Source organism: Parasteatoda tepidariorum, chromosome 1, assembly GCF_982258835.1.
Source record: "Parasteatoda tepidariorum strain Cologne lab strain chromosome 1, Ptep-v5.0, whole genome shotgun sequence".
NCBI lineage: Eukaryota > Metazoa > Arthropoda > Arachnida > Araneae > Theridiidae > Parasteatoda > Parasteatoda tepidariorum.
In genome coordinates, this window is record NC_141755.1 from 71913906 (window position 1) to 71936740 (window position 22835).

The 22835-nt window shown below is 32.3% G+C and overlaps 1 protein-coding gene across 1 annotated transcript in view; it reads right to left on the reverse strand.

Annotated features, from left to right (window-relative positions):
- LOC107443468 (cytochrome P450 4V2) overlaps positions 1-20686 on the reverse strand; it is a 39473-nt gene extending 18787 nt beyond the window's left edge. The window contains exons 1-5 of the mRNA XM_043039899.3: positions 20065-20686; positions 18707-18822; positions 8547-8632; positions 5514-5704; positions 3716-3785 (exon numbers count right to left, since the gene is read on the reverse strand). Coding sequence (XP_042895833.2) covers positions 3716-3785; positions 5514-5704; positions 8547-8632; positions 18707-18822; positions 20065-20296 — 695 coding nt within the window. The 5' untranslated portion in view covers positions 20297-20686. The remainder of the gene's footprint in view (positions 1-3715; positions 3786-5513; positions 5705-8546; positions 8633-18706; positions 18823-20064) is intronic.
- Positions 20687-22835: the final 2149 nt, after the last annotated feature.

A 22835-nucleotide genomic window follows, 5' to 3' on the forward strand; every position in this document is an offset into this window, starting at 1 on the left:
TGCATAATCATGTTTATCGTATGTATCAGTGTGTATTATTATTTTTTTTGATCGCAAACAGTTGTTTTTTTTAATTTTCAGATTAACGATTAATTATTGTGTAATATAATCATTATCTTAGGGGGAAAGGTGTAATGTTTGGCAACTGTTTGGCGATCGTTCAGGCGCATTGTGTCACCCCTTCGGGGGCATGCTAGGAATCGAGGTAGATGTATGTTTACCTTGGTCGGGAGAGGTTCTCCCTTGGTTGTTTAAGAGCTGGATGCTCGAATATAAAAATAATGACTAATTTCTTTTAGTTCTGAATAAAGTTAAGTTTATTATTATGAAAATCTGGTGTGATTATTTGTATGGAATATAGTCATTACAATCCCAATGTATGAATTCGGACTGATTTATGATGATCCAACATTTAAAAGAAATGTTTTGATGCAATACTCCTGAAAACCAACAATAATTCCCATTAAATCATCATGGAAATGTGTAATTGGTACCATCATGAACCATTACGGATCATCAGGGATTGTTGGTCCATGAGAATCAAACTTCTCTTAATGGTTAATCATAGTATTAAAGAAGCATTTTCCATCATGGAATGATGGAAGTTTGTTGGCATATCAAAACTCATGAACACAAAATGGAAAATGTTGAATGATGTTGGACCATCATGAATTACACTGAAGCCAACGTAAACCATCAAAATTTTGGTGGTATGATCAAGAATTTTGACTTGGGAAACGTCGCTCGCAGGTGTCCAATTAAATCTGATTTAAATCTCATGGACTGGCGTAATCACTTTACTTCTTCTCGAGCTGCAAGTACCCAATTAGTATTATCTGTTGTTTTAGTTTTCGTTCTCCTTAGTATATGTTCACATCTTCATAATCTGAAAAATGATCTGCATTACTTTCAATTTCGCTAGCGAACGCCATTTTTTTACTCTTTTCTCAATGTAAATTCATCTACCATCATATATACAATTGTACAAAACACGTCTGCAATCCCACAAATAGCAAAACTCCCAAACAAAAATTGGCAAACTTCCAATAGCAGCAGATTATTATTATTTTTTGTTTCCCTTCAGGCCGAATAAAAACGAGATAGAACAAAACATATTGACGAAATCTGCTATGACCGAGTTTACTCGGGATAAAAAATATTTGTAATATATACATACCCGAGTTAACTCGGGATAATCAGTGTAACGTATCAAGCTATATAAATAACAGTTCTGTTTCTTATAAAAGACTTTTACTCACAAACAGAAACAAATATGAAGTACCCGTAACGGGATAGTTAAAATATTATAAAACAAACTAGAAAAAACCGTAACGGGATAGTTATAATCTTATAAAACAACTAGAAAAAACCGTAACGGGATATAAAAAAACTCAAATTCCAAAACAAAACTAATTTCTAAAAAAAACAATTCTCTGTTGTTCTACAAAAAGTCTTCTAATTTCATCGTCTGTTTTTATTTTTTTGTTTATCTCTTTATGTGTTTAGTTCATTTTATTCATGCTTTAGCTAGCCCATTATTTTTTAATATTTTAACTTTTATTCATGCTTTTGCTAATCAATTATTTTTTTTATTATTACTTCTAGACTTTATATCAGCTAAGCGGTTAATACAGATTTTTTCAAATATTAATTCATTAACTAAATTTAATTAATTAATTTTAATTTCATATGGTAGTTGTTGACCTAAGTAGGAATTGACTTCAAAAAAATTATATTACTTGTTTTCTTGTAAAGATATGTATTTTCAGTGTTCCTGGAAAAAATATAGATCTATGAAAATTACGAGTCGAAAACTTAATTTTCATGTAAAACAATTAACTATGAGCTATTATATTAGTGGTCGGATTGAGAGGAATATAGAAATCTCCACAAAACAATTTAATGGAGCTGGAATACTTTTGAATTTCGCTAGGAGACGGCCTTAAGCTACCTCCCGTCGTCAATAGTCCGCTTTAAAATTCATTTTAATTCCTCTTTGCTCGCATTGATTTTGTGAAAGTTGAAGTTTTCGGCAATGTCAACCTTCATCCATGAAAAGGTACCCCACCAAAGAATCGAGTTAACATGTCTTATATACTAGTGAATTGGAATTACATTTTTGTAGTGGTAGATACGCTACAGTGCTCCCCGGCCAGAATTTTAACTGTGATAGAATTCGCTGAACGGATACCACTAGCTGATTTTTTGCTGTTTTGTGATTAGCCGGGAGAGCGGTACTAAGTTCAAGGTCGTGGTCGCTCCCGTGTTGCCATTAGCAGTCGAGTTTATACGTTGTACGTTAGGTGTGATCGAAACTGAGTAGCAACAGCGCGAAGAGGTGGATAATGTCGCAGTCACAAGTAGCAAGTCAACTGTTCAATGTGGACCATCCATCAAAGTAGGCGTATTCTTGTCAGAGTGGGATTTTCCGTCAAGGTAGGCATATTCATGTCACGCCCGGAGGTCACCAATGTGGAAGTTGAAGTTTTCGGCAATGTCAACCTTCATCCATGAAAAGGTACCCCACCAAAGAATCGAGTTAACATGTCTTATATACTAGTGAATTGGAATTACATTTTTGTAGTGGTAGATACGCTACAGTGCTCCCCGGCCAGAATTTTAACTGTGATAGAATTCGCTGAACGGATACCACTAGCTGATTTTTTGCTGTTTTGTGATTAGCCGGGAGAGCGGTACTAAGTTCAAGGTCGTGGTCGCTCCCGTGTTGCCATTAGCAGTCGAGTTTATACGTTGTACGTTAGGTGTGATCGAAACTGAGTAGCAACAGCGCGAAGAGGTGGATAATGTCGCAGTCACAAGTAGCAAGTCAACTGTTCAATGTGGACCATCCATCAAAGTAGGCGTATTCTTGTCAGAGTGGGATTTTCCGTCAAGGTAGGCATATTCATGTCACGCCCGGAGGTCACCAATGTGGAAGTTGAAGTTTTCGGCAATGTCAACCTTCATCCATGAAAAGGTACCCCACCAAAGAATCGAGTTAACATGTCTTATATACTAGTGAATTGGAATTACATTTTTGTAGTGGTAGATACGCTACAGTGCTCCCCGGCCAGAATTTTAACTGTGATAGAATTCGCTGAACGGATACCACTAGCTGATTTTTTGCTGTTTTGTGATTAGCCGGGAGAGCGGTACTAAGTTCAAGGTCGTGGTCGCTCCCGTGTTGCCATTAGCAGTCGAGTTTATACGTTGTACGTTAGGTGTGATCGAAACTGAGTAGCAACAGCGCGAAGAGGTGGATAATGTCGCAGTCACAAGTAGCAAGTCAACTGTTCAATGTGGACCATCCATCAAAGTAGGCGTATTCTTGTCAGAGTGGGATTTTCCGTCAAGGTAGGCATATTCATGTCACGCCCGGAGGTCACCAATGTGGAAGTTGAAGTTTTCGGCAATGTCAACCTTCATCCATGAAAAGGTACCCCACCAAAGAATCGAGTTAACATGTCTTATATACTAGTGAATTGGAATTACATTTTTGTAGTGGTAGATACGCTACAATTTCAATAATAATTGGTCATAGTTTGACAAACAAATTGTCACTTAAGTATTAGTTAGTAACAAATTTATTTGCATAGTTCATATTTTTGAAAAAATATTATAAAAACATATATATTAAGAACTGTCATTACGTACCAACTTGTACAACAATAACAGTCTTCAATTATAACAATAATGTATGCAAGTTGTACTTTACCTTAATACTGCTCTGACATATTCTGAGTCTTTATTTTCTTGTGCTCCAATGTTAACACCCAATGTTGTTTCTGTGAAAATCAACAAAGTGTTTATTAACAAGTGGTAGTGATGAGTTAAAAAGCATGAAAAAGAGAGTTGGAGTAATTTCGTGCTGCAATTAACGTTTAGGAAGAAAAAAATACAAAGCAAATAGCTAACGCGTACATTTAAAAAAAAAGGCTTTTGTTTGAAACAATAACTGCTTCCTAACTTTTTATAATTTTCGAATCAATATAAACAAAACTGTGGCTTCAACTTTACGGCTCGAAATCCACATACGATTACGATTCACGAACTAACGTGTTCTGTGAGATGGGGAATTTTTCTTTCATTGCAAGGATTATGTACTCAAAGTTATTTTTGTGAATGAACTAATTTGTTTAGCACAGTTAAAAGAAACAGCTTCCTAAATGTGTTGGATATTTATATTTATGATACAAATGACAGTCGAGACTCTTCTTTTCTCATAAGAGTTATATTTTATTTTTTAGCCGTTGTTGAACAGCTGACCCAATTTTGAGTTTACGACTACTAATGTCAGCTCCGTAGCCTTGTAATTTCGAAACCAATCCAGAAGACGAGGGAACTCCTGGATCGAGAAGTGGCCATACTTCGCCTTCGTGGGGGACTTTTTTGATGGAACTAACCAGTATTTGCGTTACGTGGAGAGGAAAACCTTCCACAGTTAGCCTGACGGCAAGGGAACTCTAACCCATGATCCATCTGCCATTGAGAATATTTAACGTCAGCACTGTGATCGGTGCGAGCCGGATGCGGAATTCATATCGACTGGCCATCGCTAGGATTCGAACCTGGTTGACGTCATTGGAAGGCGAAGGCTTAACGAATCTATTTCTATAAATGATCTGTATTGTTTTCAGGCTTTTAAACATTTCTATAAGTTAATTTTAAGGCAGGCCACACGTTGAGGAGGCAAGCAGTAAGAAAGAAGCATACAGGCGGCAAATTCCAATACTTTTACATTAGGATGCGCAGAGGTGATGTGCGCATACTGATGCTATGTTTACGCTCGCTCTATCAATGGGTGGCCTGCTTAGTACTTCAAAAAAGAGAAAATATAAATTATTTAATTAATTTTAGAAGCATTTGATGAAACATTTATTCTAAATGTCATTAAGTGCCTAAGGAATTTAAAAACAAAAAGAAGGATTTATTTGAAAAATATTGTAGCGTAACAAATTGTTTCAATTACGTGTAATTGGAAACTATATGATATTTATGAAGTGAAATTCTTTCGTAAATAGTATAAGTATCAGTTTTGTTACGTTAATTGGTTCTTGTTCAAATATCTTAAAGCATCATTTGAATTTAAGTTTAATTTAATCTTTTGACGAAGAATTTTCATACTTTTAATTTAAAATGAGTAAAAATTATTATATTTAGCATTTTAACAATTTATGGCTTAAAAAAACATCTTTTTCTAATTTTAAAATAAGATTTCCGTTCAAATTTGCCGTTATTTAGATTTAAGAGAAACTGTGATTCACCATTGAAATTTCTTTAACTTACAAAATCAATTATTGAGGAATTTTTGAATATAAATGAAAAAAAAATTCGAACAATGTTTTTATATTTTAGTGCAAATATAATTCCAATAATCTTACAGATATTTAAAATAACTGTTAGACTGTGTTTTAATTATTAAAATATAACAAAATATATTATTGCTTGTGATTAGAGTCAGAAAAAAAAAATCTAAGTTGAAGAATTAAAAAGCTATAAAAAAATAGATTCACCACAAATAATATCTAGACTGCACAGTGTTACAGGCATTACAATATCAACAAATTCTTTTCCTGTTTCTTTCCGAAGAACTTTAACCAGGATATCAGATTTTTCAGCAAAAGTAGGCATGAAGTCTTTTAAAATTTCGAAATGAAATGATGGCGTCAATAATCTTCGCCTAGATTTCCACTTTGGTCCATCGCTAAATATTTTGAAAATAAGATAATTATAATCATAAAAGTTATGAATTATCATTCACAGGCATTCATCGATAAAATTTAATGCAATAAATAAGTTAGTTAATTAATAGTTAATAGTAATTTAAAGCAATATCTAAGTTAAATTTTTTTGGTCAATGCTTTATTTTAAAAAAAATACATAAACTAGTAGGTTTTATACCGTTTTTTTACAAAACAAATTCAAAGAATATAAGTTTTCGAAAAATTATTTCAACGTGCGTCAAATACACTGCTTTTGCTATAACCATAATAACGTGTTAAATTAAATCAAGTTTCTTTTTAATTTTAACCATCGTATAGTAAAAAACAAAAAGTATGAATTTGCACGACGATGTACAGAGTACGGCAAAAAAAAACGGACCACCCTGAATAACTTTTGATCTAATGAGCGGATTTTCATATTCCAGGACTCACTCCCAATGGTTAAAAGCGGTGACCTCAAATATGCTAATTAATTAGTGAAAGACGATATTTTAAGTTACGAAATCAAACACAAAAACGCAGTTTTTCTGAATAAATATACCTTTCTTTCAACGGATTTGGATTCCTTTCCCTTGTGGGGGTGGCCGAAATCTGGAAAATATGGTTCCGATATTTTAGATCTCTTTATCTTAATTATACTTTTTCTCCATGTTCCGAGAACTATTTATGCGAATAAAATTTTGTGCACGCAGTCGTAAAATTAGTTTCTTCAAAGATAAGTCCCTGCAAAAAATAATTTTTTAAATAATTATTACTTATTATTATTTTTTTAATAACAGTTGAAAATATTTTGATTTCTAAGGTATAAAAATTTTAAATCGTTTTAAGGAATTGATCTAAAAATTTTAAATTTATATGGCGAAATCAGAAGGTTGAACAAAACTGGTAAAATAATTTGTAAGAAATTAAATTTTATATACACAGCTCTTAAAATTCAATTTCTCATTCGACTATTTTCGTTCAAATTTTCCATTTTGAGATATTAAATTTCATTATTTTAAATAATACAAAGATTTGTTTTTTACGATTTAAAATGTTTCTGACTATTATTAAATAAAATGTTAATAAATAGACAAAAACTATTAAAAATGTGTTTTTACTTCTATAAAATAGGGTTCCAATTCGTGAAAATCCGTTCATTAGATCAAAAATTATTCAGGGTGTTCAATTTTTTTTTTCAACAAAACTTCTGAATCAAATTGTGGTAAATAATACCAGCATTCAGAGTACCAGTAATTTTTACAGTAAAATCCATTTTTACCGTAAAGTTTTACGGAACAAAATTTTTATCTACCATAATTTATATGGTATTATTTACTTTAAAATCACTGAATCACTGTAATGTACATATTAATTAAAAAAATATGATGTGTGTTAATTTAACTGTACAATGTACTAATGTAAAAATTACGAAATGTATTTGCAGGGGTCTGTCCAGACATTTTGTGAAAGGTCCGTTTTTCGTGAAATTGTGAAAAAATTACACACATTCTTTCAACCAGGGTCCGCTTTTATGAATTTGTGCAAATAGGGTCCGTTATTGCAAAAAAAAATTCTTTTTCAAGGAGTTTTTAAATTGTATAGACATACAAGATTATGCTCAACACTGTAAAATTGTAATTAAAAAAAATTAAATTTTAAAAAATAAACAACAATTGCGCTCTTTCTAAATTAGAGATGCAACATACAAATATTTGGTATTTAGCCTATACTGCTGAACGCAAAATATTAATTTCGAACGAATAATGGAAGAATCGTCTGCCGAAGACAAAACTCAATTCGTTTACATCCATCCTTCTTGTTTTCTGTTCTGGAAAGGGTTTATTCGATTAACAAAATAGTAATGAAGTTAAACAAATTTGTGATGGGTCCGATTAAAAGAAAAATCATTTTGTGAAGGATCCGTTTTTAAGTTAAAATATTTTGTGAAGGGTCCGTTTTTAAGTTAAAATATTTTGTGAAGAGTCCGTTTTGATGAAAAGATATTTTGTGAAGGGTCCGTTAACGGACCCAAATTTCTTCTAAACAGACCCCTGATTTGTTTAATGTGGAATGTACTATTCTAAAAATTATGGATTAAAATTTTACGGTTACATGAATTTTAGGCATCTAGGGTGTCAGTAATTTTTACCATAATTTGATCCGGAAGTTTTAACTGTACAGTTTAAACTGCAGTTACAGTATTGTTTTAAGGTTACAGTATTGTTTTAAGTTTTTAATATTAAATGTAAAAAGTATTTTTGTTAAATCTCTTCCAAAGTTTCAAACACCGTATTATAAACCTAATTATCCATAGGTGGACTATTCCCCATTATACGATTTAACCATGGTCAGATTCTTATCTTATCTTTCCTTTTTTTCTATTCGAAATGCTACCATAAACAAAACCTTTTAATCTAACTAGCATTTGTAGACAAGTGTCTGTATGTATTTTTTTTATATTTTAAATAAAACCTCATTTAACGATATTCCATTTGTGTCAAATTCCACCACGCATCATTCTGTGGACGTAAAATTCAAGCCCACGACAATTTGTTTTCCTTGAAATTTTTATTCTTCAGAATTTTGTAAGGGTAATATTATATGATATTTTGATTCTATCATGTAATATTAAATAATATCGAATATCAAATAATTTTCCTTTTATATTTTTTTTTCAATTATGATTTTTTTTTTTTGATTTTTTATGAATTTATTATAATTAAACATTAACATTCGGTGATTTTAAATATTAACTTTTGATAACATTTTCACTCAAAGTTAAAATTATTTTGTTTTAAATAACCTGATTTTGATTTTAAAAAAATTATCAAAGATTTATACCTTGTCAATAGGCCCGTACCTAGCCATGTGTGCAGAAAATTGTAGCTCCACCCCTTCTTCATTGTTTTGGTTCCAGCTATGAGATCCTAATTTAAAAATTTATGTTCTATTTTGATAATATAAATATTGGGCAGGACTAAGAAACATTTTTGGATATTACACGATAAACGCTATAGTGCAGAAAAATTTATAAAAAGTATTAATTGGATGAAATTTTTTAAACTAATCATTATTCTGTTCGAGCAAAACATCTGGATATTTGTGACGGAAAAATTAGAAATTTAAATTATTTTTCGTATATTTTTTTATTATTATGAAAAAACACATTATCATATCTCTATTATATCAAACTTATATGATAGTTTTGGAAAAACAATGTAAAATTTATGCTTTTTTATAAATCACGAGAGCCAGTTGCAACAAAAAATCCTTTATTTACTAAATTCGAAAAATTACAGGTACAGTGCGACAAAAAATATCGAATCACCCTGAATAACTTTTAATCCAATGATCGTATTCGACTCAATCCTAATGGTTCAGGGAGGTGACTGCAAATATGCAAATTAATTAGTGCCGGCGATATTTTAAGTTACGAATTGAGACAAGAAAACGCAGTTTCTTTCAACAAGCGTATCTTTTTCCAGACGGATTCGGATTTCTGATCCACAAAATATAGGGGCTAGCCACAATCTGAGAAATATAGTCACGATAGTTTGCTCAGGAGAGCGATCCAAAGTTTGAACCCCTTAATGTTAATTTAACTTTTTCCGTATTTCGCCATATCTCGAGAATTTTTTAAGTGGAGTGGAAAAATTTTTGCACACAATTATAACATTTTTTTATCTAAAGGTAATTCAATGTGAAAATAAATTTTAATAATAATTTTTTATTATTATTATTTTATTAAATAAAAGTCGAACAAAATTTGAAGTGTAAGGTACACAATTCTTTACATTATTTTAAAGTAATTTTACATGGCAAAATACAAAATTTCAGTGAAATCGGTCGAATAATTCTAAGAAATCGAATTTTAAAGAAATTGTGTGTTTAAAATTCGATTTCTTAGGAACTATTCAACGGATTTTGCTCACATTTTGTAATTTGCCATGTAAAATATTGTACCATGCTTTAAAATTGCGTTAAAAATTTTATATCTTACATTTCAAAATTTTTTCGACTATTATTTAATAAAATAATTAAAAAAAAATTATATTTATTTTTTGTTTGGAATTATCGTTGGATAAACGAATTTCATTAATTGTGTGCAAAAATGTTTCAATTTGCTTAAACAGCTTTCGAGATAGGGCGAAGTATGCAAAAAGTAAAATTAACAATAGGGGGTCTGAGCTTTGGATCTCTCTCCTGACCAAATTATGGGGACCATATTTCCCAGATTGCGGTTACCCCCTATATTTTGAAGATCAGATTCATAGGAAAAAAAACTGTGTGTATTCAGAGAAAGTACATTTATGTGACTTTGAATGTTGTCTGCACTAATTAATTAGCATATTTGAGATTGCCCCCTCGAGACATTAAGAATGGGTCCTGGAACGTGAAGATCTGATTATTAAATGGAAAATAATTCAGAGTGGTGCTAAAAAATTAAAAAATTGCCAAAGTTAGAATTTTTTTTTTAAATTTTTAAATTAATTAATATTTTCCATTTTTTTCAATTTATATAATTTTTCTGCACTATAGGTAGTAATTTTTTGATAACATTATCAGTATGTTATGAAGGGAAGACAATAGATTTCAATTTTAATTTCCTTATGGTAATTGTAATAATAATAATAACAATAATAATACTTTTTTACTTCCACATACACGAACAGATAAAATTAGGCATTCCAGTTTACACCCGAATTTATTCGAAAAGCCTTTAGCTTTACATTTTAATACTCAAGATACTCTCTAAATGTATATATTCAGTGTACGTTTTTAGAATTCGTCCTGCACACACTGAATAAAGATTTAACAAACGGAACCCTCAACTCCTCTATAAACTCTCTTTCTTGGCGCAAAAATTAGAGATTACTATAACAAATACAATAAGTGTCTATTTAAATAAAGTCATCTTGAATTTTTGTCCTAAACTGGAGGCGAGGAAAACAATGAAAAATTAGCGCATACATTAATATTTCGTTTAGCACTTCGAATCAGAATTAGTCGATAATGTCAGTGTTCTTGATTATTCCATAAACAACTTAAAACACAAAAAAATGAATTATTTCACAGTTCTATTTACAAAAATATAAAATTCTAGCTTCATCAATAAAACTCGAAACACTCAAAGATATAAAATGGGGTAAATAATGCGCAAAAGTAAATAAATAAAAATAATGCGCAAAAATAAATAAATATAAACTCAAAGCCATTTTGCTTCTTCTCCACAAGAAAGAACAAGTTCAAAAAAGCAAAACAACTTAATTTTATGAACTAGATCAAAGTTAAAAATTAGGCAGACGATAATTCTCAACATTAAGGAAATCTTTATCTAAATGCATATTTACACGGAGCAACTCTTTTCCTGCCCTACTTAGACAAGAAAAACCATTGATTAAAAAACAAATGTCCACTCGAAACACAAAAACCACTTTTAATAAATATAGCCAAAATATTAACCATATTTCTTATCTGACATAAAATATATGATGTTGCATACCATTTACCAATCCCAATAGAACAGTAGTATCCAAATTGTGTCAAGTTTCAATGATGGTAGTCTTCAATTCTGCCACCGACTGAAACTGATTCTTTTTTGTATATACACCCTTAATGATAGGATAGTCCTTCACGCTTTCGTCGGGAATGAGGTCATAAGAAAGAGCAGATCATTTATGACATGAACCCTATTCTCCAAAAACCACCATTTTAAAGATTTCTCAGCAAAAATTAAGACATTTTACCGCTGGAAAATCCAACTTGGGTCGACAATTCTCTCCGCAAATTCCAGCATTTGAGCATTTTTTGATGAATTATAGCTTTCAGGCCGTTAAGTTATGCGGTTTGGAGCCACGTTAAGTTTACCACCAAAGCCTCCGTTATCCTACAACATTTACGAGCCTCCACATTGTCGTCGCTTTGAGGAAAAATTTCTCGTTTGTTCTCATCTACTGTTCTGTTTCATATATTGTTATAGTCTGTTTTATTTATATAAATCCCAAGAAATTTGCGATAGAAAAAAGCTAGCAGTAGCCCATGTTAAAAGTGATCCACAAGCAAAAGAGAGTAGGAAATTAAAAAAAATAAGATGATCCAAACAGTTTCGTGTGCTGTTACAATTAAATGAGGAACGAAGAGGATTTCTTCTCCATTATACAACAAGGCGGAGGTTCATTAATTTTGTTGAAAGGCTTCAGATATGGTAAACAAAATATAGAATCTTCTTCACGCTGTTAGGAGGATTGTCAAAAAATTCTAGAAATCCACTTATTGCCATTTGCAGAGAGAATTTGTGGCCTAAATCGGATATTTCAGTCAGACACTACTTCAATTTGCGATGCAAAGTTTTCAAAGTGTTGATTTTTGAATAATAGGATTAGTGCCATGAATGGTCTTGTTACCTGAGCTGTTATCTCCACGAAAATAAGAGGATTATCCTCAATAATATATACTAAAAGGTAGCAATTTCAGTTTGTGTCAGAATTGAAGGTAGCCATCCTCAAACCCTGGGATAATATTGATGCTAATGCCATCCGAGGTTTAATAAATGGTACATCGTATATTTCAAGGCAAATATAAAGATGACGGATACATTAGCAGTGGCTTTATTTCAGTGGGACATTTTTTCTCTCCTTTTTTTATTCAATGTTTTTTTCCTCATTGTAGAGCAAGAAGTGAGTTACTCCTTGTAAATCTGCGTCTAGATATAGACTTTCTGAATATATATGTCTGATTCTAATAGAGTTTCTGTACGTCAGTTATGGCAAAAAATCAAGGCTGCTTTATTAATACACAGTATGAACCAATGGATGATATATCCAATAAAAACCTTTTATATCCAGTTCTGAAGGCAAATACTTTTCTGATCACAAATTTCGTGTGTCCATTGTATTGCAGGCATCGTTGATTACTTCAACGGTGATATGCTTCCTTTAATAGTATTTTTGCTCTGAGAATTTCACTTATTTCGCGGAAATTGAACATGAAAATATTTCACGGAATGGCCATTTTGAAACTTTTCTACATTTTGTCACACTGTAACTTTTACACTTTTCTATCAGAGAAGCTCTTGATTCCAGACTTCTACTTATGCTTGTGTATTTGTGCCTAAAATGACGATTTGGTTGACTTTTGATCAGTACAGTTTTGTTCATAAAAACAGAACAATTCTGATGCTTATCGTGAACTATATCCACACAACTGACTGATATCTTTGGCTGAATATTTTTTAAAATTATTTATTTATTCATTTTTGAAAAAAGAAGCTTGAATTTGTATATTCTTGCACAATATGCATAGTTACTTATGCCATATGTTACCTACATAGCTTCTATGCCGTTAAAAAAAACTTAAGTTCATTACAGACATTTTTACCCTAAATCAAAGAAAACAGAAAGTCTGGATATCTAAGAGCTTGAGGGACTGAACTGACTTTAATTATGAAACACTGGGGTTCGATACTCGGTAGTAGATTGTAGCTCAACCCTGTTTCAGATCGATGGATACCAGGCTTTTCAAGAAAGTCAATTTGCAAGGCTAATCACATTGCCATCTTCATACTATTGGTAACTGTAAGGCCTTGACCTCCATGACTTCCCTGTTCTACAGTTGGCTATAGCAGTAATTATTTTAAATGGTCGGCTATCCACTGGTTCTATGTGCAGATCTAAACACCAGGTCCACACAGTGGGGTTACAAACATACAGACAGTAGAGGCGACATCCTAATCGACCATGTGATCCAACACGACCTGATCGGGCTAAACACTCACAGTAACCTTTCTACCTTTTATACAAACAATGCACAAGGCAACCCGACTTTACCATTGGCAACCGCGAGGGTGCAACTTTAGTCAATGACTGGTTCATAAGTGACGAACATACTGCGAGTGGCCATAGATACATCATTTTCAACGTAAACCAAGATACTATTCAACCAACAACCAACAGACTTAAAACAAACTTCGGTAACCATAAGAAATTCACACGACTAATTAAAAACAATTCATACAGTCTCAACAAAGAATGCTAAGCAGCTGCAATAGCAACAGAACTAGGTAATTACACCGAACAACTAATAAATAATGTTACTAAAATCTCAAAGCAGATCTACAAGCTAAAAACCTCTATGGCTCCAACCAAGCCAGCATGGTTTAATGGCAAGCTAAGAATCTATAGGAACAGACTAAGAGCTTTATGTAAAAGATACAACTGTCAGGACCCCACACTAAAATTACAAATAAAACTGGAACTAACAAAAAGCAAAGCAAACTACAAAAAACAAATCAACAAAGCAAAAGAGCACTCATGGAAGACATTCTGCAATACTCAAACACATAAATACGGGGCTGCGTTTAAAATGGCCCATAATAAACTCTTCAAGCCAACTGACCTTAAGTTACTTATTCCTAACATTAGTCAACCAACCAAACAAGAGGCAATGACCTTCCTCACAAAACATCACTTCCCTGACAAAGACGCAAACATATCAGATCAGCCTCCTCGAACACAAAACAACACCAACACAGAACCTAGGGTCGAGCAAAACGAGGTAAAGGATGCTTTATTCGCAATCAAAACAATAAAAGCACCAGGTCCGGACGGGCTGGACTTCATGATATGGAGAAGGGTCTTTGATGCCGACCCAACAATCTTAACTAACTGGGTCAATAAATGTCTGTAGCTTAACCATTTTCCGAACAACATCAAATCAGCAACAGTAGTTTATTTTGCAAAGCCAAACAAAGAACTAACACAACCAGATGCCTACAGGCCCATATGTCTTCTACCAACAATAGGGAAACTCTTGGAAAAAATTATTTATCAGAGACTAATCCATCACCTGGAAAAAAACAACAAACTCAGCGACTGCCAATTTGGCTTCAGAGAAGGCAGATCGACTGAGTCGGCTCTAAAAACTGTAATTAGCGAGGCCAAAACAGCCAAAAAGAATAAAAATTGTAAACGGCAATACTATAAATCCCTAATATCGGACGACTTCAAGGGCGCCTTTGACTCCATACAATGGACACACATAATACACAGATTAAATTCTATAAACTGTCCAACTCAGCCCACAAACATAATCAACAGTTACCTCTCACACAGGTCAGTTGAGTTTAACGGTGGAACTGATATAACTAAAATCGATATCTGCAAGGGTTGTCCACAGGGCTCCTGCCTAGGACCCCTACTATGGCTTATAAGTGCGGATATCTTTTTACAACAGTTCAAACACGGCCATGTTAAAACACAAGCCTTTGTAGATGACTACAGCTTCATTGTCTCGGGAAAAACAAGGAAAGACCAAGAATCAAATGCTAATGAGGCAATGGCACAATTCAGCAACTTTTGTAAGGCACAAAGCCTAAAACTGTCAATTAACAAGTGCAACTACATCACTTTTAATAATCCTTTCAAGCAGAGACAACCAATAATCAAAATAGACGGTAACACAATAAAATCAGCAAATCACATCAAACACCTAGGTATAGTATTGGATCATCATCTAAACTACCTAGAACACATTAAATCACTAAGAACAAGAGTCACATCACTACACAATAATCTCATAAAACTAGCCCCAAGGACATGGGGCATTAATACTAAAATGCTTAAGCATTGGTACAAGACTGTGGCAGAAAAGGCTTTTACGTACGCTGCAGCAGCATGGGGTACTGAACTAAATAAAACCACGATCAAAGAGCTGCACAAGGTGCAGCGGCCCCTACTAGTCAGAATAACAAGATCATTCAAAACAACACCCACACCAGGTCTGAATGTTCTGGCAGGTTTACCGCCATTGCACCTGCAAATCCAAAAAGAAGCACTACTAGCTAACACATTAAGATTCAATCAAGAAAACACACAATATGACATAAAAGCGGGTGATTATCAACAAAAGATAAAAACACATATGGTCCACCCGGCCCATAAGACTAGCCATAAATACACTAACCTACCAACAAGTAGTAGAACTAGCAAGACAACGGTGGTACAAATCTACACCGATGGCTCCAAAACAGACAAAGGCGTAGGAGCTGCATTCTGTGTTTACCACAACAACCAACATACAGATACATACAAATTTACGCTAAAACAAGAACACACAGTGTTTCAAGCAGAGGTTTTAGCCATCAAAGAAGTCATCAATTGGTTAGAGACACAGAGCTGCAAAGATGCAACAATTTTCAGAGATAGTCTGGCTAGTATACACGCTATTAGAAAAACGAAACAAAAAGACCCACACGTTGCAACAACACAAAGACAACTAGAACACCTAGTCAGAAAATGCAACACACAAATACACTGGGTGGCAGCGCACACAGGTAACATAGGTAACGAAGTAGCGGATCTAGCGGCTAAAGACGCAGCAGCAGGTCACGGAATTCCAAGCGGTGTTCCGCTTCCGCCATCGAGCCTAAGAAATAAACTTAAAAAGATCACACAAAAACTTTGGCAAGCATACTGGGACGAAAATGAAAAAGGCTATACAACAAAATCATATTATCCTAAAGTAGACACAGACCGACTCATAGGCCATCCAGCAGCAATACAATTCCTTACTGGACATGGATTCTTCCCCTCATTCTTACACAGGATGCAGCGAATAAGCACAGACACATGCCCATGCGATGACACAGATACCCCAAGTCACTACCTACATGACTGCCCACTAACTGAATCGTACCACCTCAAAAAACCAAATGAACAAGGCAGAACGATATTTGCAGACAGTTTCAAAAACAAGCATATTATGCAAAAACTAATAAATATTCTAGCCATAACCAGGAACATCACAGACAATATGTCATAAACCTAATAATAACTTTGTAAAAATACTGGCAGCAAATACAATCATGAGGTGTCAGGACTCCAAGCAAACCATTGCTGCAGCATAAAAACACACTCTGGCCCCATCCCTGACCAGAAAACACTTGGCAGGCAGTCAGTCAACACAAGCTGTTGTCCGTGAGGCTAATAATAATAATAATAATAATAAAAATTTAAAAAAAATTAAAAATAAATAAATAAAAAAAAAACCACAAGCTCGATCCACACAAACAAGAGATGGCTTAACTGTCGATAAACGCACACACAATAATACACTAATCTATATCATGATCCACCAAAACACTGCCTCAACTACTACTCATAATAAAAATAGGTAAAACACACAACACAACATAAACAAAACATACATATCACACAATCAACCACGGACTGGCTCACAATAGCAGCCAACGTGACTGATCACCACACACGCCACTCCACTGACCCTGCTCCCCGTCCCCGGGAACAGACAGTGAGTCCGGAGCTTTTCAGCTACCCGTGATGGCCATTTATGTCAAATGTAAAAAAAAAATTAAAAAAAATTTTAAAAAAAATAAAAATGAAGAAAAAAAAATTATAAATAAATAAATAAATAAAATAACAAAACACCTGTGACGTGACTAGCTATTTTATATTGTACTGTTATTGTCGATGTCCATCCCTTGAGTCTGTAATGTAACGCTGCTAGTTTATGTATGTAAAATTAAATTGTCGCTACTAGACCGGGATAGCCTGGTCAGTGGGGTGCCGGGCCCATGTCCAAGAGTTCGTGGGTTCGGTCCCCACCGGTCGAAGACTCCCCGTGTAGTAAATGGTGACTGATGCACGTTAAATCTATCGAGTCTCAAAGTCCTCCATGTTCCCATAACAAATCAATACCTCTAGGGCAGTGGTCGGCAAAGTGCGGCTCCAGAGCCGCATGTGGCTCTTTGGCTCCTTAAGTGCGGCTCTGGCACAAATATCCACGGAAGGCGCAATATTTCCATTAAAAAAAAACTTAGTAAGAAAAAAATTACATCTTATTTTGATAAATTAAAATTCTTCTATAAATCGAGAACATGTATGATTTTTTGTTTAAGTTAAAAGATAGATAGGTAATTAGAATTTTATATTGTTGTAAAAATACGTAACGAACATCGAGTTTAATTTTATTAATTTTCGTAAACGTAAACGCAAACCATGTACAAGCTACCGGCTTAAATTGTTCGTATGTTTTCGGCGTACTCCGGTGTGATACAAAGGTACCACAAGCATGCGCGCATACTTTTTCTAAAGTAGTGGGGGTACAAATTGGCTTAAAATTAAAAACAACATACAAACCTGACTTACTCAAACTTTCCAAGGAGATGCAAGCACATTGTTCGCATTAATAAATATTTATTAAGTATGAAATTTAGTTTTATTTAGTGTACTACTTATTTAATGTAATAAAAGTTTACTAAACAAGCAGACTTGGCTCCTAACTTTTTTAAAAATTGTTGTAATGTTCATATTTGGCTCTTTGGCAAATAAGTTTGCCGACCGCTGCTCTAGGGGTACCGATCCAGGAGTTTCCTTGTCTTCTGGATTGGTTCAAAATTACAAGGCTACGGCATTAAACATTAGTAGTCGTACACCCACAAATTGGGTCGACTGTTCAACGGCGGTCATAAAATAAAATAAAATTATTTTAAATGGTGATAGAAGTTCTCCATTATTCGTTTATAATGAAACCAATTATTCGTATTTTTAAACAGATTTTTCGTATGGCTGATAAGACGTAACATAAATCCATAATTTGTATCCGAACTTAAATAATATAACATTGATGCATTTATATTTTAACTTTCTGGAAAAAATTTTTGAACTAAACGGCTGTATATTGAAAAAAATGGCTTTAAAAATATTCCTTTGTCTATTTAAATTAATGGAAAAAAGTTAACTTTAACTATGAACTAAAAAAGTCTAAAGTGTAACTAAAATTATATTAATTGTATACATGCTTTAAAACTTTCAAGAGAGTCGTATAAAAATTGTAAGAAATATGTGCCAATTTTGAAAGTGCTATTTAGAAAACGTCATTTTTAATTCGTGGATAATTTATTTTTATTGCTCTCACTTGAACGTTAGATACATTATAGACAGTCACTTAAATTTGTTAAAACAAATTTAATTAAAATTGCATACCTCAACAGCTTCAGCCTTTGTAACTATAATATTTGGGGCATAAGACAGCCATAAGCAAAATAATTTTTCCTTTCTAAAGTATCCAGACGCTAGGCCAGAGGCTAATTGTAATAAATCTGAAAAACAATATGCAATTAAATTCTATCCAGTCTTCAGAGGCCAGACTTATTCTCCAAAATTCTTATACTTATTTTATAATTTCAGTACTAAAATCAATATAGAAAAGTTCAATAACGAAAACTGAGGAAGAAATTAAAAGCAATACACATATTGTAATGACGTATTACTAATAGAAAAATGTAGTGTGCACATTTTAATACTTTACAGGGAAAAAAATATATTTTCTACAAAGGGAATTGACTCTACAAAAAAATTCAAATAAGTTGGTGAAATATAAGGAATGTATTCTGATAAAGAATACATGCAGAATACAAAAAAAAAAAAAAAAAAAAAAAAACCGATGGATAAAATCAACTATTTTGCAAACACATGTTTAGAGTAACATACAGAGGAGTGAAGGGGTAGGGGTATTTTTAGTTTTCAATTGAAATTAAATTTTTTAATTGACATTATAATTATATGACTTAAGAAAAAGAAGATTTATGAAATAAACTATGATAAACAAAATATATATGAAAATTTTAAGTCATTAAAATTTAAATATTCTTTGAAAATTAATTAATATTTTGAGGGGAATAATTATTTTTTATTTGCCATAGAAAAACTCAAGTATACATTTGCATGAAAAGACGTTTAGAATATGGATCATTTCCATGTTTTTTTTATTGCAATGCAATAAAAAATGCAAATTTAATTTTAAAAAAATATAATCATATAAAAGTGAAGCAAAACATAAAATGCCCTACATACGAATTGCTTCTCAAGGACGTCGCAGGAAGGGGATTATTTACGGGGGTCTAAATTAAAATATACAGTCTGAATAGTTTTCGAAAATTCACATGGAAAAAAATTCTAATTATTTTAATTATTTTTTTTATTTATTATTATTTTTTTTATTTATTTTTTTACTGACTCATGGAAATTTTCTTTATTTGTCTGAAATATTGAGGGGGACTTTTAGAGACTTCTAGTTGTAGAGGGGGGGGCATATATCTTCCGCCACCCCACCCCCCACCAATCCAAAAAATACTTCCCACCTGAAAACATGGTATTTTGAATAAAATTATTTAAATTTTACGCAAAACGAAAATAACTTTATTTTATAAATCAATCTCAATCCCCAAAACCATTTCATTAAACATTACTGAAAAAAATGTGTTTCTGTAAAGGATTAAATAACAAGAAGTTAATGAAAAAGAAAACAATAAATTAAGAATTAAAAAAAAAATAGTACTTACAAGTGTTAAAATTATACTTAGACCTATCCTGCTGTAAATCTCCAATGTTGCCAAGGACGTTAAAAAAACCAACTTTTTTGCAAGGCACCATTTTACTATATTTAGTTCTTCGAATAGCATACTTCAAGAAAATAACAATCAAAAATATCACCCAAGCAATAAACGCCGTAAAAACAACGTTCGTAAATGTCAAAGATTTAGCCGAAATTTCTAAAAATTTTGAACTTCCCATTTTTATTCGAAACGTCTATCTCCAGCGCCAGCCAGACACAATATCTAGTTTAATACACAACAGGAGTAGAAAATGATTAAATTAAATAAGACCTTGAATTTACGCACGGGCTTACGTATCTTATGTCACGATGATTGGTTGAATTACATAGTATCTAACTTATTTTGAATTGATCACGTGCAAAGGTCAGCAGTGTTAGTATAATAATAAGCTATTAATTTAAATCAACAGAGATGTCTCTTTTAACTATTAAAATTATAAGATAACTTTATGAGTTTTTATAATTTATATGTTTTTGAACAGTAATATTTTTCTTTATTAATTTAGGGGAGTAGTTTCATGCAGGAAAGCAGATTATGTAGAGATAAATCTGATATATATTTTGAAGTGACTCTGCATAGGAAAGTTAAAGACGAAGCAAGTAAACAATGTTATCTTTTTGTCGTGCCACTTTGAATATGTTATCATAGAAATGATAACAATAAAATGCTTTTATGTATAATTTATGCAAAGTATAATTTTCTTTTAAAGGTTGAATTGATAGTTAGAGTTAGCGCATGTTAGTAAAGTAAGAAAGAAAATAAAACTTCAAGGATGGCGTCAGACTTTGCCCGACAGGAAGGCTCAAACAAATTATTTCAAAATATTTTAAATTAAAGCGTATTTTATGCTTTATATTTTTTTTTTAAATCATTTTCTTTCAAGTGTGTTTTTAAGAGGCTAAAATCACTAATTTTTATACCGTAGCGTGCAGATTCATTTTAATATAAATTTAAATCGCACTTTTTTTTCTGTTATCGATGTTATATATTGCAATTTACCACACATTGTAAGCTTAAAAATTACTTCTGTAATAAAGAAAAATAGTTGTTGCAGTCACAGCTCTTTCAAAAAATTTCTCATAGTGCAAAAATTTTTCGATAATAAAAAATTGAAATTTCAATTGAAAATACATATACATAGAAATTAGTATTTTAAAAACAATACCTGTGTAATACCTTTTTAATGCAAAACTTCATTTTAAGTATTTATTTTATTTTACGTATTTATTTTATGCCTCTTGAACCATAGTAATACCTATAAGTTATTCCGGTAGGTTTTCTTTTTTACTGCACTAAACTTCAACTGCTCATCTTACTGTACTGAGTTCAAAATAAAAAGCCGACCACATTAAATAATTTTTAATCTAATAATCGGAATTTCACGTTCTAGAATTCAATCTTAATCAAATATGCTAAATAATTAGTGCAGACTATATTTTAAGTTACGAAACCAGACACATATTTTCTCTGAATAAACATATGTGTGTTTTGAGGGATTCGGATTTCTGACCCCCAAAATACAGAGGGTAGCCGCAATGTGGGAAATATGTTCCGCATAGTGTAGTCAGGAGAGCGGTCCAAGGTTTGGTCCCCTTTGGGTTAATTTTACTTTTTTCGTATTTCACCATATCCTGAAACCTTTTAACACAAATTGTAAATTTTTTGCATAAAACTATAAAATTCGTTTATCTAAAGATAATTCCATGAAGAATATAACTTTCAGTAAATATGTATTATTTTATTTAATAATGGTCGAAAATATTTCGAATTGTAAGGCATACAATTTTTTACTTTATTTTAACAAATGTAATTTTACATGACAAAATACAAAATTTTGACCGATCTCGCTCAAATTTAGTAATTTGCCATGCAAAATTACATCCTTTAAAATGAAGTAAAAAATTTTTATCCTAACATTCAAAATTTTTTAGCCTAGTATTAAATAAAATAAAACAAAATCATAAATATTTGCGAAAAGTTTTTTATTGCATGGAATTACTTCTGGATGAACGAATTTTATAATTGTGTCCAAAAATTTTCCAACTCACTTCAAAAGTACGCGACATATGGCGAAATATGCAACAAAAAATAATAATAATAATAATAAAATTAACATTAAGCGGTCCAAACTTTGGAACGCTCTCTTGACTAAACTATAGGGACCAGGTTTTCAAAATTGCTGCTAACCCCTATATTTTGGGATCAGAATTTCGAATCCGCCGAGAGAAAAAAAAAAGGAATCCAGAGAAAGTAAGTTTTCGTATCAGATTTCGCAACTTTAACTTTCGTCCTCACTAATAAATTAGCATGTTTGAGGTCACTTCCTCAAACATTTAAGATTGAGTCCTAGAACGTGAAAATTCGATCATTAAAAACCAAAAGTTATTCCAGGTGGTCCTTTTTTTTTTTTTTTTTACACACTGTACATAACATCAATTTTTCTGTATATATTTTGGGGGTCAGAATTCCGAATCCGCCGAGAGAAAAAAAGGTATACAGAGAAAGTAAATTTTTGTATCTGATTTCGCAACTTTAAATTTCGTCTTCCCTAATAAATTAGCATGCTTGAGGTCACTTCCTCAAACGTTTAAGATTGAGTCCTAGAACGTGAAAATTCGATCATTAAAAATCAAAAGTTATTCCAGGTGGTCCTTTTTTTTTACACACTGTACATAACATCAATTTTTCTGTATATATTTTGGGGGTCAGAATTCCGA